Here is a 13,810-nt window from a genome sequence, read left to right as displayed (position 1 = left end):
ACCAATATTTACAGTAGCAGTTTATAAAAAAATGTCAAAAGGTTACTCAAATAAATGTAGCATATTAAATATAACTTGTTATTATCCACCTCTGGTTGCAAACAATTTATTTAAATTTCTATGACAAGTCCCAAAGATAACACAGTCTGACACTTAAAACAGCATCGTAGCACCAACAGCAAAGAGCTATTAGCTGAAAACTTGGCATATAGCTGATGATCAGCTGAAGGATGATTGATCTCCTTGGTCACGTAGTAGATTTTTCCTGGGCTGTTTTCCTGCGTCTTAAAGACTGGACTTTTATACATAGCTCATGTGGTGTATGTTGTGTTTTTTAGACCTGACACAACATATATTGTCCTCCGTTTGTTCACTTCCTTTTATTGTTTAAGCACAAATAACACACTTTCCCGGTTAGGCTCAAGGGGCAATGAGTTTAAAAAGCAGTCAACGCACACACACAAAAACAATTGACAGACCTTCAAGAAAACCCAACGAATTATTGATCAAGATCTTTTTAACTGGTTGGTTTTAGTTTGACTCATTTTATCTAGTTGGCATGTTGACTTTTGTCTGAATAAGCTTAGATTAAATTGACATTATCATCCTGCATTTGGGTTAAATGAAGCCCAAGGAGAGGAAACACAAGGCTCCTGCAACAAATGTATGGAAGTAAATCTGGTTGGAGCTCTGACTTGCCTCCAGCTTGTGAATGGAGCACTTTGTCTTCCACAAGAGTTATTTTCATCTTCATTCCATCAAAGCTCATTGCCTTTTTGGAAACAGCAGGCTCGTTCTCCAGCTCTTCCTCCCTCAGGGCGATTTAAAACATGTTTCATCACATTTTGAATCTACTGGTATCCCTCTGGTAACAAGCATGGCAATTTATACATATCTGTCTCAGCTTTTCATTTGTCTCCTGGTTGCTGTATCAAACTAAGAATTTAGGGTTGTTTCACCAATCCATTATTTCCCAGTTTTCCAGCCTGCAGTGCTCATTATGTTCTGCTCTAACGACTCAGATGTATCACCCGTTTCTAACATCAGTTTAGCGGTTGTGAGGACACAATGGGGACATGTCTGTTTTGAACATGCTCAGAGAAATGACCAAGGTTCCCTAGAGTTAAAAGCATGAATCACTCTAAGGAACTTGGCCACATTCCGCACATCGCTGCAGATTAGTTGCATATTCTGTAGTCTGGATGTTTGGTTTAGCTCCTAATTCCCTAACAGAAACATCAGAAATTGTTATTAAAAAAAAGATTTAACAGTTATGTCCCATTAAAACCATTATTGGGAGCTGTCTGAATTACTTAAGAGGAAGTCTAAGACAAAGTGTTCTTAAATTAAACAGTTTCTGAGTGTTCTTGAAAGTAGTATAGACAGATTAGTGCTAACGTTGAAAGTTAGCCCAGAATTGTAAAAAGCTGAAGCTTCTTGATCTTTTTAAAGACAATGTGAAAGTGCCTTGTGTTTCTATCAGCTGGTTTGGTTTGTGTGGCTCAGACTCACTGGCCCAGAACAAACTGTTCAGAATGCTGCAGCTCCGTTGTGAACTTGTACAAAAGACTACAGCACATATAGTCCTGTAAAAACAATTAACCCTTACAAGCCCTTTTTGTTTTTGTCGCACTTGTATGTTTTAGACCATTACCACGATGTCTTATTAGATAATGATAATCTGAGTAAATACAATATATACTTTTCAGATTTATGAAAGAAAAGAACTCTATCCAAAATTTGCTTTGCCCCAGGTGAAAAAGTATTAGACCCCTAAACCATTTGCAACAACTGATGATGAGTTTTTTACGTTGCCATGGAGGAATTTTGGTCAACTCTTCTTTTCAGAAGTATTTGTAGACATATTTGGGAATTTCTCATGATTATCAGACTGTTAATCATAGTCATATCCATAATTTACCAAGGAGACAATTGTTTTTTACATAACGTGGATTTAGACAGCTTTTTCTCCTTAAGCATCCTTTGAAAACTGATGTTTGCATTTACTCATTTATATTTACATGTGATATTAATATTTGTTGATCATTATCCTCTAAATCATGTAAGCACATAAAAAAGTAATCATAAATTTGGCTACACCAAAATAAGACTCTTACTGTAAAACAGTGACACATACAAAAAAGTTGCGTGAGGCGTACTGCATTTACAATTTGTGATTTTCAGCAATTTGAGGAGGGTTTTTTTTCATTACAGTTATAATATAAAAACAAATGACTGCATGGTAAATAACGTTGCACTGATCTTTCAGAAAAAAAAAGTGTGGTCTACAATATGATATTAAAATTTAGTACAGTAATTTTACCTAACTCTGTACATTTGCAATGTTTTACAGCTAATTATGGGTTTCAGAATTCCAAGACAAAACTATTGTCTAACAGAAAGCATTAGTTAGCGTTATTATGTTTCTTTAGTGTTTAATTTAGCAAAACATCAAAACATTACGTTCAAATAAAAACATACATTTCAGATTTAACATTTCCTGTAAGTGAATTTGCCATTTATCCGACGTTCCTTATGAATGATTGTTGAAGATGTAAAAAAAATCTGGGACTTGTGTGGTGAACTAAGAGCAAGGAATGTTGAGTCTCGACTTGCGAGAAGGAAACAAAGAAAACATCCTGCAGGGGCTTCAAAGAACTGGAACAAGTTTCATCTCGTCCTTCAGGGTCTCACCGCACACCGGTAGGATGTTCTTCACAGCCTGAGAGCAGAAAGTAACAAAAGGTTAGATTCATATAGTGAATAATGGAAGACTCTGGAAGATGACATTTCACGCTCTGTTACAGACTAATTTTCTTTTTTGGCTTTTGACTGGAGCTGAATATGAAAGTGATTGTTACTGTTTTTGTTCTAGTTATTTTTATTGCTCATATCCTCCTGTTTGTTGTATTTTAAGTTTTAAACTTTGACACTATATTTTTATTTTACTGTTTTGCAAACCATAAAGAAGCTTGAATTTTAAATGTGCAGAAGATAAATGAATGTATAGCTGAATCATGTAATGTAAACTTTATCTAAGTTTTATTTTAATTTAGGTTTTCTTGTGCAATATATATACAGAATTAATTTAACTTCTGTGGGTTTGTCCAAGTCAAAAACACAACATGAGATTTATTTTTCATTTGACATTTATATGTTTTATGAGGTACAGCATAGATCATCTCATGTAGATCTAATGTAGATGATAGTGTACAAAATAAACATTCAGATCTGTAACCTTTTCAAGTAAAGAAATTACTTAAATTTCATATCTAGTTTTTTGCATGAAGATATGGTATCAGCTCAGTTAATGATTCAAGTTGTGCATTATAAAGTTTTAATTTAGCATCTGTTTACATTTGATCAAAAGTTCAAATAAGATTTAAACCGCATCAATACAAAAGTGAAGCTCAGATCAAAGAGAATCAATCGAAACCAAGAATATGTTAACTAATAATCGCAGATGCTCTGACAGAAGCAAGAGTTTTTCTGAAGAGCAAAACTATGTTGTTATCTTTTACTGGCACAGTGGGCTTAATTAACTTGGACTGTTTACTGTGAGACAACTGACTTTATTTGGCTTTTGATGAATGATTGAAGCTCTGCAGGGGTGGAAAAAAATCAAACAGAGGACGTGAAGACAGACGCTGAATGAATCTTTGGCCGGTAGAGGAAAATGATCAAATAAACACGTCGAGACATGAGTCTCTGTAAGTGAGTCCATAATCAGCGAGCGTCACTGTGAATTCCTGAAAAAAGACACCGTATGTTTTTCTCAGGAAGTAGTTATAGGTACAACACAGCTGACTGAATAAATAAATCTCAAACAGGCTTTTTAATCACTCCCTGTCAGCTGGATTTTATTAGCGTGTTAATAACATGGACAGGTGACTCTGCAAAGGTTGAAATACTAAAACATTTACATAGATGTCAACCCATACACAGAAATATGAGACAACAGGGAACAAAAAAGACAACTTCAAAGCGCGACAAAGTAAACAGGTTTGAAAGCACTGGTTTAAGCATGAGAAAGACATAGTTCCAGTTCTGTTTGTGCTTGGAACATGTGGGTATTATGCATGAAAACACACTGGTAATGCAAACCTGGCAGACAGACTAGACATGCAGGTCAACCCACATCATGAGTCAACACACCGTCTCACCCTGACGACTGATTACTGTCTAGCAGTAACCAGCCAACAAAACAAAAAAAAAAAGATTATTTAACATTAATATATTAGTTTATTCAGTTAACTGTGTTCTTTTTGTCATGGTAGCAGCAAAGATTGACATGCTCTTATGTTAGCTCTTACAGCAGAGAGTAACCTGAGCCAGTCTAATCTTGCCCAACTGGCAAGAAGTGACTCATCCTGCCAGATTTATGTGAACATGAAGACACTATCATTCACTCAATAAAACACACAATCCAATGGAGGTATTGTGAATCTACACTTCTAGTTCACAGAGAAACAAATCAAACCAATAAAATAGATAACTGGCAGAAGGCAGTTTTATAGAAAGCTCTGGTGAAGGTAAAGGAGTCTAGGATTATATTCTTATAGACCAAATTTATTCTATAGGACACAAAACAAAATCCTTAAAAAATAACCAAGTTTGTACATTCTCTTAGTTTATAAAGCCTATGACTATTAAGCTTTCAAAGGGGTGGTGTGCCAAATTAAAGGGACAGAATTTAAAAAAATTGTGGGGAGAATGATCTAAAGTAAGACACTTTATAAAAAAAACATAAGTATACATTTCTTAATTCTAAAAATAACTTTTGCAACTAGTGAAGCTAATTTTCCAATGTACTTAGTTCATGTTCCAAAAATAATATTTTACAGCAGTTTGTGCAGGCATGCCTCTTCAACCTTAGAGGCAAAACCATATTTCCAGTTTCTAATTTTTATCCAGCTGGATAAAAGTATTTATCCAGCTAATAAAACTAATGAAAGTATTTAGTGCTTAAATGATAAGAACTGATGCATAAAGGAGGTAAACAAAATGGTAGTTGATAAAGACTGAAAATGCTGATGCAAGAACAGACATTTGGAAATCCTTTAAGTGAAGCTACTAATATAACACAGTAAATGTAAGCAGAATGCCATAAATTATTTTGGCAAGTAAAATCACATTGTCAGCTCTTTTTCATTAAAGGTATGCAAAACAGTTAGAAGAAAATAAATAAATAAGTATAGAAAATATTCCTTGTGATTTGTTTTTAAATTAAAATGTTGTCTCTTAAAGGCCTGCACAGGTAGTGGAATCTCTTGACCGATTTTATTTGTTACCATTTTTTTAAATAAAATAAGGAATTGCTTATGCGTTTGACAGAAAATTAAACTAAGACTTGTAGACATTCGGTGACATCAGTTAATGTGTTTATCTGACTTAAGTTATGTGAAGTTTAAATATGAGAACCCTATATAAAATCCAAAACAGGTCAAAAACATTCAGTCAAATTGTTTTCCATCCAATGAAATTCAGTATTGTACAGTCAAGAACAAATTCAAATACACTTCCAAACCGGTTCCACCCATCATATTACAATGCAGTGCAATGAAATTAGGTCGGATAAAGAGAAATTGATTCAAAGAAGCATATTGCATTCAGTCTTCCCTCAGCTGTCTAGCATTCTGAGCAAGCATGGGGCAAAAAGGGAGATGAAAAAGGAAGAAAGTTCTAGAAGAACATAGCCGAGGATGAGCAGCCATGTGATTTGACTGGATGTGTGTTGTGAGCACAACAGGGTGTACAGCCTACAAGAAAACAAAGAACGAAAAGAAACTTAGTAAATAGCAAAACTTTTAAATAATATATAAGTGGAGAACAAAGAAAATAGCAGATCGAGCAATTGAAAAGTGTCTGTGCACTCCTGTAGCCTAAAACCATGACTACAGAAAAAGTTGAAGCAATTGTATCTATGAACTTTATCAAAAAGAACGTTTACTGCCAGTAGACGGTCTGCCTCAAGAAGAAACAGTAAACAGTCAAGGTACGTAAAACCTAAGGCTATCTATTTTTAGAAATTCGAGGAAACACAAGCACTGAGTACAAAGTAGTCTATTAGGAAACCACAGAACTACGAGTTCTTTAATACATAATTGAATCTTTTTAAGAGATTTATGTTAGAACTACATGTCTTATTATGAATTTAATAGTGGCAATAAGAAGACCTAAAACTAAAATTATCACAAAAAGTAACAAAACTTGTTTTTTGTTTCTTTGAAGCAAAAAATATATAAATCTTATAACAATGGAAAGTTGGTTTAGTTCCCTTTAAATGCTGCAGTTGTATAGAAAAGGCACCTATTTGATGGACAGGAAGCTAAAAACATAGGTTGTATTCTTAAAAATACTTGCTAAAGTTTGACAAAAGATGGGTGGAATAGAGGATGTCATCCCACAGCAGTGTGTGATCAAGCTTGAGACCAGGCCGAGGTTGAATGCTGTTGTGGTTGTGTATGGTTGTCATACACAACACTGAGGCCCGTGTTTGTCAAATAAGTAAATTGTTAAATTCGCACAGGGGGTTGTTTCTTCAGCTTCAAACATTAATTACAATAAATGATGATAAATGATAACTTATTCACAATTGGCAGAGAATTTGGCAATTTTTTTCATGGGCAAAAACCCAACCAACAATGGGCTTTTTTTTTGTTGCAATTTTGAAAAATAGTTATGCACAAACTACAACAATATGAAAAGGCCTCATCACCGCAAAGACATAATGGCCCAAACAAAGATTATCTTGCTTTTTCTTCTATGTTTAGATAAATATGATCTTTCCTCGCTTCTACAGCATTTGGAATTGGCTAAATGCTTGTGTTTGTTTATTTTAGTACGTCCTGTTACAGACAGTAGTCTATAGCGAAGACGCACCTATGTAAATTGGAACAGTAAGAACACCGATATTTTTCTGTTTTTGTATTCTTGACCAGAAATTATTGCTTTGTTTCAATATTCGTGGTGGAAACCCGAAGACTGATAAGACAAACCCTGAAGAAGGAACGCGTTGCGAAATGTTCAAGACATTACTGAACGTGACGTCGCTCGGGACGATGACGTTTCAGGTAGCGTGCCATACAAAAAGCATCCTCCGCGTGACGTACGGGAGCAGTCAGCAGTTCATCCCTTCCTTGTAGTCTCATCTGAGCTTGTTGGTTTCCCGATTATTACATTACGAAACCAACTGGTGCCACGACAGCTTTTTGAATACTTGTTTTAAATTTGTCTTTATTTTCTCTCTTTTGGTCAACCAGACAACACTTACGCTGACGTTCCTTTAGTAAAGGTAAGTTCTGTCTGTTTTTCTTGCTTGGCTTTACGTTAGCTAACCGACGCCTCGAGAAGGAAGTTAGTCGAGGTTATGTAGTTCACGGAAGAGTGAGAAAACTTCACCGTATCCTCTTATTTAGCTTGAACTTACATGTGAAATGATATCTTGTTCGCTTAATCTAAAATTCATAGTTGATACCGGAGGATGGTTCTTGGCCTTTTAGCCGTTAGCTCTGGTGTAGCTTCGAGAATCCCCCACCTCATCCCTCCTCAAAATGTCGCTGCCTGGACTTCCGGTGTTAGAACAAAGACCTCATAAAACCAGCTGATGGGAATTTTCCCCTTTCCGTTTTGAGCTAATTCTTGTTCAGAAATTTGTTTATAATGTATAACAAAGCAAATGGTTGTACAATTAAGGGTTTGGGTATGTTGGCAAGCTCCTCAAATAGGTTTTGTGAAAATAAAAGATCTGATTTGAAAGCGCTAAAAACCGAGTCCTCTTATGATATCTAGAAAGAAGGTCAAACAGCTCATTTTCAGAGCGTGTCATTTCCAAAATGCGTCGGCAATGACGCGAGTTAACGTCGATTTTGATCATCATTCCTCCAGTTATATTAAGTTTCTGTGGAAGTTGCTGAAAGCGTTTCCTGCTTTTCGTGATTTGGTTAAAGTGATTTGGGCTACATTGCTCAAGTAAAGTGTTTTCTTTCTATTAACGTATACCAGTATTGCTGAGGGTTTAAGGCTTGGCTAACGATGACGTGATCTTTATACCGAGAAGAAATAGGATGACATTACGCCATGGTCTTGTTTTGTTCCACTTTCGTGCTAAGTTAGCATGCTAGCTTCCCTACAGCCTCCTACACGTGTTGACGTTCATGTGCTCCACTTCTCGGTTGGAATTGGTTTAAATTGTTCGTAAAAAGGAACAGATTTCTGTTCTTGATTGTAACAAACTAAATGAATCCGAATGTTCATTGCTTATCTTTTTAGCTCATTGTTAAGCTTTTGATTTTTTCTTTTTCTGTCTCCAGGTCGTTTTTCCAGCCCCCACACTTTGCTTAATTCTTTACTAAAATTCTTTGCCAAGCCGCCAAAGTGGAGAGTGTCGTCGCACCAGGGGGACCTTCTCGTTTCAGGTACTCGGCATTAACATTACATTACACTTGCTTATCCTGATTCTCTGTTGCTCAACCTATAAAGGACGTAAAGCCAGCCTTTTTGTGATGTTAACATTTATTTTTCCCTTTTGTGTTACAGTGTAGGGGGAGGAGGTGGGGGTGCACCTCAGCACTATCCCAAGACTGTCTGCAACAGGTGACTTTTCTACCCCTTAAGTTGTTTATTTTCAAATAAAAATTGAAAGTAGTATTGAAACATTTGCATGTTTTTTTTGTTTGTTTGTTTTTTTTCCACATAAGGAGCCTTCCTTTCATATCATGCAGGAAATGTGAATCTTTCTCTGAAATTTGTTACTAACATTAGACATGGGAGACACAAGTTTCAGCCGGTGCATCAAAAATAAAATGGTTAGACATTGTTCTGTTTGCATTGTTATACTAACATATTGTTGTTGTTTTCTTCTTTTTTTTTTTTTGTAACAGCGAGTTCCTGGGGAAAACCCCAGGTCCTGGCGTTCAGAGATGGATTCCTTCACGAAGCACTAGACGAGATGTCAATTCCTCCAACGAGAAAGGACAAAATGATGCAATCTTCAGGAAAGTAAGAGGGTAAGTTAACACTTGTACTTTCAAAGTTGTTTTAAAGTTTTGTGACTCCAAGTATATCTTCATGTTTTTACTTGCTTTTTCTTTTAATTAATATATTTTATTTCTTAGCATACTTAATAAGCTGACCCCTGAAAAGTTTGACAAACTGTGCCTGGAGCTCCTCAATGTGGGTTTGGATTCAAAACTTGTCCTAAAAGGAGTCGTCTTGTTGGTGAGTATCCTTTATCCTTGTATATGTTTTTGTTTGTGGGCATACTGAACCAGTGATGTGTAATATATAGTATTTATGTTCTTAAGATTGTTGACAAGGCCCTTGAAGAACCCAAGTACAGCCAGCTTTATGCACAACTATGTCTCCGCCTGGCAGAGGATGCACCAAACTTTGAAGGCCCATCAGCAGAAAGTCAAGCAATTCAAAAGCAAAATACTGTAGGTTTTAAGCAATATTTATATTTGTAGGCTCTTAGAAGAGTTGGAGTCAACTTATATTTTTCTTTTCTTGTTTGCAGACCTTTAGAAAGCTTCTGATCTCTAAACTTCAAGATGAATTCGAAAACCGTGCCAAGAATGTTGATGGTGAGTAAATCTTGCTGTATTTGTTTTAAAATATGTATAGTATTATCATTCTTTCCATCTAATTTTTTTTATTTTTTATGTAGTCTTTGACAAACATGACAACCCGCTCACCTCTGAAGAGGAGGAGCAGCGTGCTATTGCAAAGATCAAGATGCTGGGTAACATCAAATTCATCGGTGAACTTGGCAAACTCAATCTTATCCACGAATCCATTCTTCACAGATGTATTAAAACAGTAAGTTTTAATATGGTACATGTCTTTGTAACAATCGGATTGATGTGTAGGGAATCTAACTTTTGCTCTTCAAAATGTTTTAAGCTTTTGGAGAAGAAGAAGAGAGTCCAACTTAAGGATATGGGTGAAGATTTGGAATGCCTCTGTCAAATAATGAAAACTGTGGGACCTAAAATTGATCATGCAAAGGCTAAGGTGTGTAGACTTAAATGGGTGTAACAATGACAACTGTGTGTGATGTTGTATTGAAAACTCTTCAATTTCTCTCCGCAGTCCCTGATTGATCAGTACTTTGGACGCATGCAATCCTTAATGAACAACAAGGACTTGCCAGCAAGGATTCGCTTCCTGTTGCAGAACATGGTGGAGCTGCGAGAAAACAACTGGGTTCCTCGCAAAGCTTATGTGGACAACGGGCCAAAAACCATTCACCAAGTTCGCCAGGATGCCGTAAAGGTTAGACAGGTGTTCAGTAATTAGATCGGCGACTTTAAAAAAATAAAAAATAAATAAATTTAACTCACTAGAGATATTTTTTGCTTTTTAGGATTTGGGTGTATTCATTCCACCATCCAATGATGTGATGAGGAATGACTTCTTCACAGACCATAACTCCTTCCTGCCATCAAGGAGAGTTGAAAGAGAGCCTCTCGGTGGGCTTGCTGACATGTTTGGACAACTGCCTGGTATGTTGGTCATTTTTACCCTGATAGAAGTTTTACTACTTCCTGGAGTCATTAAAATATCAGATGGCAAAATCGAATGTCTGACTTTGAACAGGGATTGGCATTGGAACTGGTCCAGGAGTGATTCAAGACCATTACTCCCCCACCATGGGTCGTCATCGTGCAAGCCCACTGTTCAACGGCCATATGGGAAATGGCAACGCTTCACACCAGCCTCAATTTGAACCAGGAAGCAAGCCATTCATAAAGCCAAATCAGGTAAGACTCATAGCTTTCTTGAATGTTTAATTCTCATTCACAGTGTTTAGCACTTGAATTAAACAATTTTTTTCATTATTTTTCTTTTTTAAAGGGGCAGAATTCACCAGTTTTCAGCCATAAACAGAATCACTCAGCACAAGTACAGTCAAAGGATGTGGGTCCAAGGTTCAGCAAGAAAGGAAAACTCAATGCTGATGAGGTACTGACTCGTGTGATGGCAAGAAAATCTACAAAATTCAGCTGCAAGTTGAGTTTATACCACTTTGTGTTTGTCTTATAGATCAGTCTGAGGCCAGCTCAGTCCTTCATCATGAATAAAAACCAAGTGCCAAAGCTGCAGCCACAGATGACTTTGATGCCTCAAACTGGTTCTCCAATCGGACAGGTAACCTCCCTTTGTTTAAATAAAGTTTCCATGGTGCTCCAAGTCTTGCAAGGTGCACATTAAATTTATTTATTTATTTTACAGCTTGGCCTCAAAAGTAATCCTCCTCCAATCCAGGAAAAGCCAGCAAAGTCCAACAAAAAGGCTCCACCAACTAAGGAAGAGTTGCACAAAATGACGGTGAGTTTCTCATGGTTTAAGCTCAACTTCCTTCCTGTAAAGCGTTGCATCATTCAGTGAAACTTGTCTGTGTCTTTTTTAGGATACGCTTATGGCAAACTATCTGAATGGGAAAGACATCGAGGAGGCTGTAAGCGCTGCAAAGGAGATGAAGGCGCCCAAGTACTTCTTATCTGAGATGCTGAACAAGATGATCGTGTTCACACTGGAGCGGTCGGACGAAGACAAGGAAAATGCGAGCAAACTGATCCATGCTCTCTCCACTGAGGGAGTCGTCAGCCGTGAAAGCCTTCTGCCTGTGAGTGTCCTCTGATAAACGGGAAAATGCTCGATCGTTCAGCTGGAATATCAACTAACCCGAACTTTCTTGGATTTCTTCGTAGGCCTTCTTGCGTGTTCTGGACCAGAGCGCTAAGATCGAGGAAGAAATCCCTCTGGTGAAATCCTACCTGGCCCAGTTTGCTGCTCGAGCTGTAATCGCTGATCTGGTCAGCATTGACGACTTGGCTCATCAGCTGGAGAATGGTACCCACTTCCCCCTCTTCCTGCTGTGCCTGCAGCAGATGGTCAAACTGAAGGACAAAGACTGGCTGGGCGACCTGTTCCAGCAGAGCAAGGTCAACATGCAGAAGATGCTACCTGGTATGCTCGTTCTGTTTACAGTCTTTCTGTTTACATGTACAGTTGAAGTAATTTTTTTTTAGCTGACTATTTATTTATTTATTTATTTATTTATTTTTTATCAGAAATTGACCAGAACAAGGACAGGATGTTGGAGATTTTAGAGGGCAAAGGTCTTGGCTTTCTGTTCCCACTGATGAAACTGGAGAAGGAGCTGCTGAAGCAGATCAAAGTGGATCCGTCACCACAGTCAATCTACAAGTGGATCAAAGACAACATCTCACCCAAACTTCACACCGATAAGGGCTTTGTCAACATCCTTGTGACCAGGTGAGGGACAAAGCTTCTGCTGATAAAGTAGCATTCTTTAAGGGCTCAAGTTGAAGGGTTTTGCCGTTTCTTCCAGTCTTCTGCAGTACATTGCTTATGAGATCAACCCAGACGACGACGAGGAGCAGCTCGCATCACCCAGCAAGGAGCAGCTGGATGAGGAGAAGCAGCTGCTGCTCTCCTTCAAGCCAGTCCTGCAGAAGTTCCTCCATGATCACATTAACCTGCAAGTCAGTGCGCTGTACGCCCTGCAAGTCCACTGTAACACCAAGAGTTTCCCCAAAGGTGCGTGTTTTGATTTTAGTTTTCTCCAAAGTGATTTAATGTTTTGCCGTTTGGGGCTTTTTCTGTAATCCTTTATTGTTGTGCTTTAGGCATGTTGCTGCGCTACTTTGTGAACTTTTACGACATGGAAATAGTTGAAGAAGAAGCCTTCCTCTCATGGAAAGAAGACATCACAGAGGAGTATCCTGGAAAGGGGAAAGCTTTATTTCAGGTAAATTGAACCAGAACTTAATTTTTTTTTTTTTTTTTTTTTTAACCACTGATTGATGTTTTCCTTTGTGATGCAGGTGAACCAATGGCTGACCTGGCTGGAGACGGCTGAAGAGGAAGAGTCGGAGGATGAAGATTACTGAGCGAGATCAGCCAAAGCCATGTGTTATTAGAAAGCAACGAGTTGAATTTTTTTTTTCTTCTTCCTTGTTTTGCCCCTTTCTTTTTTGTTTAGTTGCAATTGTTACAACTCATTCACAAAATGCTTCGCCAAATCCAACTGGCTTCATCTTGCTTTATGCACTTCCTAGAGCTTCTGTCTTGTTCCATGTCTCACAGCAAGGGTTGGTGCATTTCAGTCATCTTGGGAATCAGGAGTAGGCAGTGATTTAAGGAAAACGTATCGTTTGACCTACTCTGTTACCCTTTTTGTTTCTAGTCGGAGTAACGAGTGCAACTTCCTTAAACTGTTTACAAAGACCAAGATTTGTCCTCGTTTTATCTGCATTTATAATTCAGATTTTTGATGCACTTTGCTTAACATCATGAGTTGTTGCAATAGTGAAATTCTTGATTATTTGCTTCAGTTTAATAAAGGGCCTTATTTAGCTTAAATTTTCTAAAGGAAATCTTAATCTGTAATGAACAGATGTGGTCAAGCTTACTTGCACATTATGATCTCTTCACATCTAGCTGAATAAATCAAGATCTTTTTAATGTATGAAACGTTTCTTTCCTAGAATAAATCAGTGTGGCCTTTTTAATTTATCACTTCGTATAGATATACCTCTAAAGTGTCTGACTATACTTGAATGTCCTAATTTTTGACATTTGTACAGCTAGAGCAGACGTAACTATGCTGCCGCTGTTAACCACTTGTAAAAACATCTGTTTGCAATATTTTTAAAGGGTCTTTTTATCATGAAATTGGGAATGTGCTGTATGTGTACACCTGCGCCTTTAAATGTAATAAGTGCTCGAAGTTCAGTGTACAACTACGGATCAATCTTGAATAAAGTTGGACTGTTTAATT

General features: G+C 37.3%; 1 protein-coding gene and 1 long non-coding RNA gene across 2 annotated transcripts; one reads left to right on the top strand and one right to left on the bottom strand.

Moving 5' to 3' along the window:
* Positions 1 to 365: 365 nt before the first annotated feature.
* Positions 366 to 7,563, bottom strand: LOC145551096 (uncharacterized). The gene is made up of 2 exons (XR_014086895.1): positions 7,430 to 7,563; positions 366 to 2,722 (listed from the first exon to the last, which is right to left on the bottom strand). It is a non-coding gene; the product is annotated as an uncharacterized LOC145551096 (long non-coding RNA).
* Positions 7,564 to 8,343: 780 nt separating this feature from the next.
* Positions 8,344 to 13,808, top strand: eif4g2a (eukaryotic translation initiation factor 4, gamma 2a; the record flags this gene model as incomplete). The annotated part of the gene is made up of 20 exons (XM_008405287.3): positions 8,344 to 8,417; positions 8,539 to 8,595; positions 8,883 to 9,008; positions 9,117 to 9,219; positions 9,306 to 9,437; positions 9,518 to 9,584; positions 9,668 to 9,819; positions 9,904 to 10,014; positions 10,093 to 10,275; positions 10,367 to 10,505; positions 10,600 to 10,763; positions 10,858 to 10,965; positions 11,047 to 11,151; positions 11,236 to 11,331; positions 11,414 to 11,629; positions 11,715 to 11,973; positions 12,078 to 12,282; positions 12,359 to 12,567; positions 12,657 to 12,778; positions 12,855 to 13,808. Coding segments are annotated over 20 exons (2,694 nt in total), but the record flags the coding sequence as incomplete, so codon positions are not given.
* Between the last annotated feature and the right edge of the window lie 2 nt (positions 13,809 to 13,810).

The sequence above is a fragment of the Poecilia reticulata genome, chromosome 3 (genome assembly GCF_904066995.2).
Source record: "Poecilia reticulata chromosome 3, P_reticulata-male-v2, whole genome shotgun sequence".
Lineage (NCBI taxonomy): Eukaryota > Metazoa > Chordata > Actinopteri > Cyprinodontiformes > Poeciliidae > Poecilia > Poecilia reticulata.
Note: the sequence above shows the minus strand (reverse complement) of the source record. Positions and strands in the feature narration are given on the sequence as shown.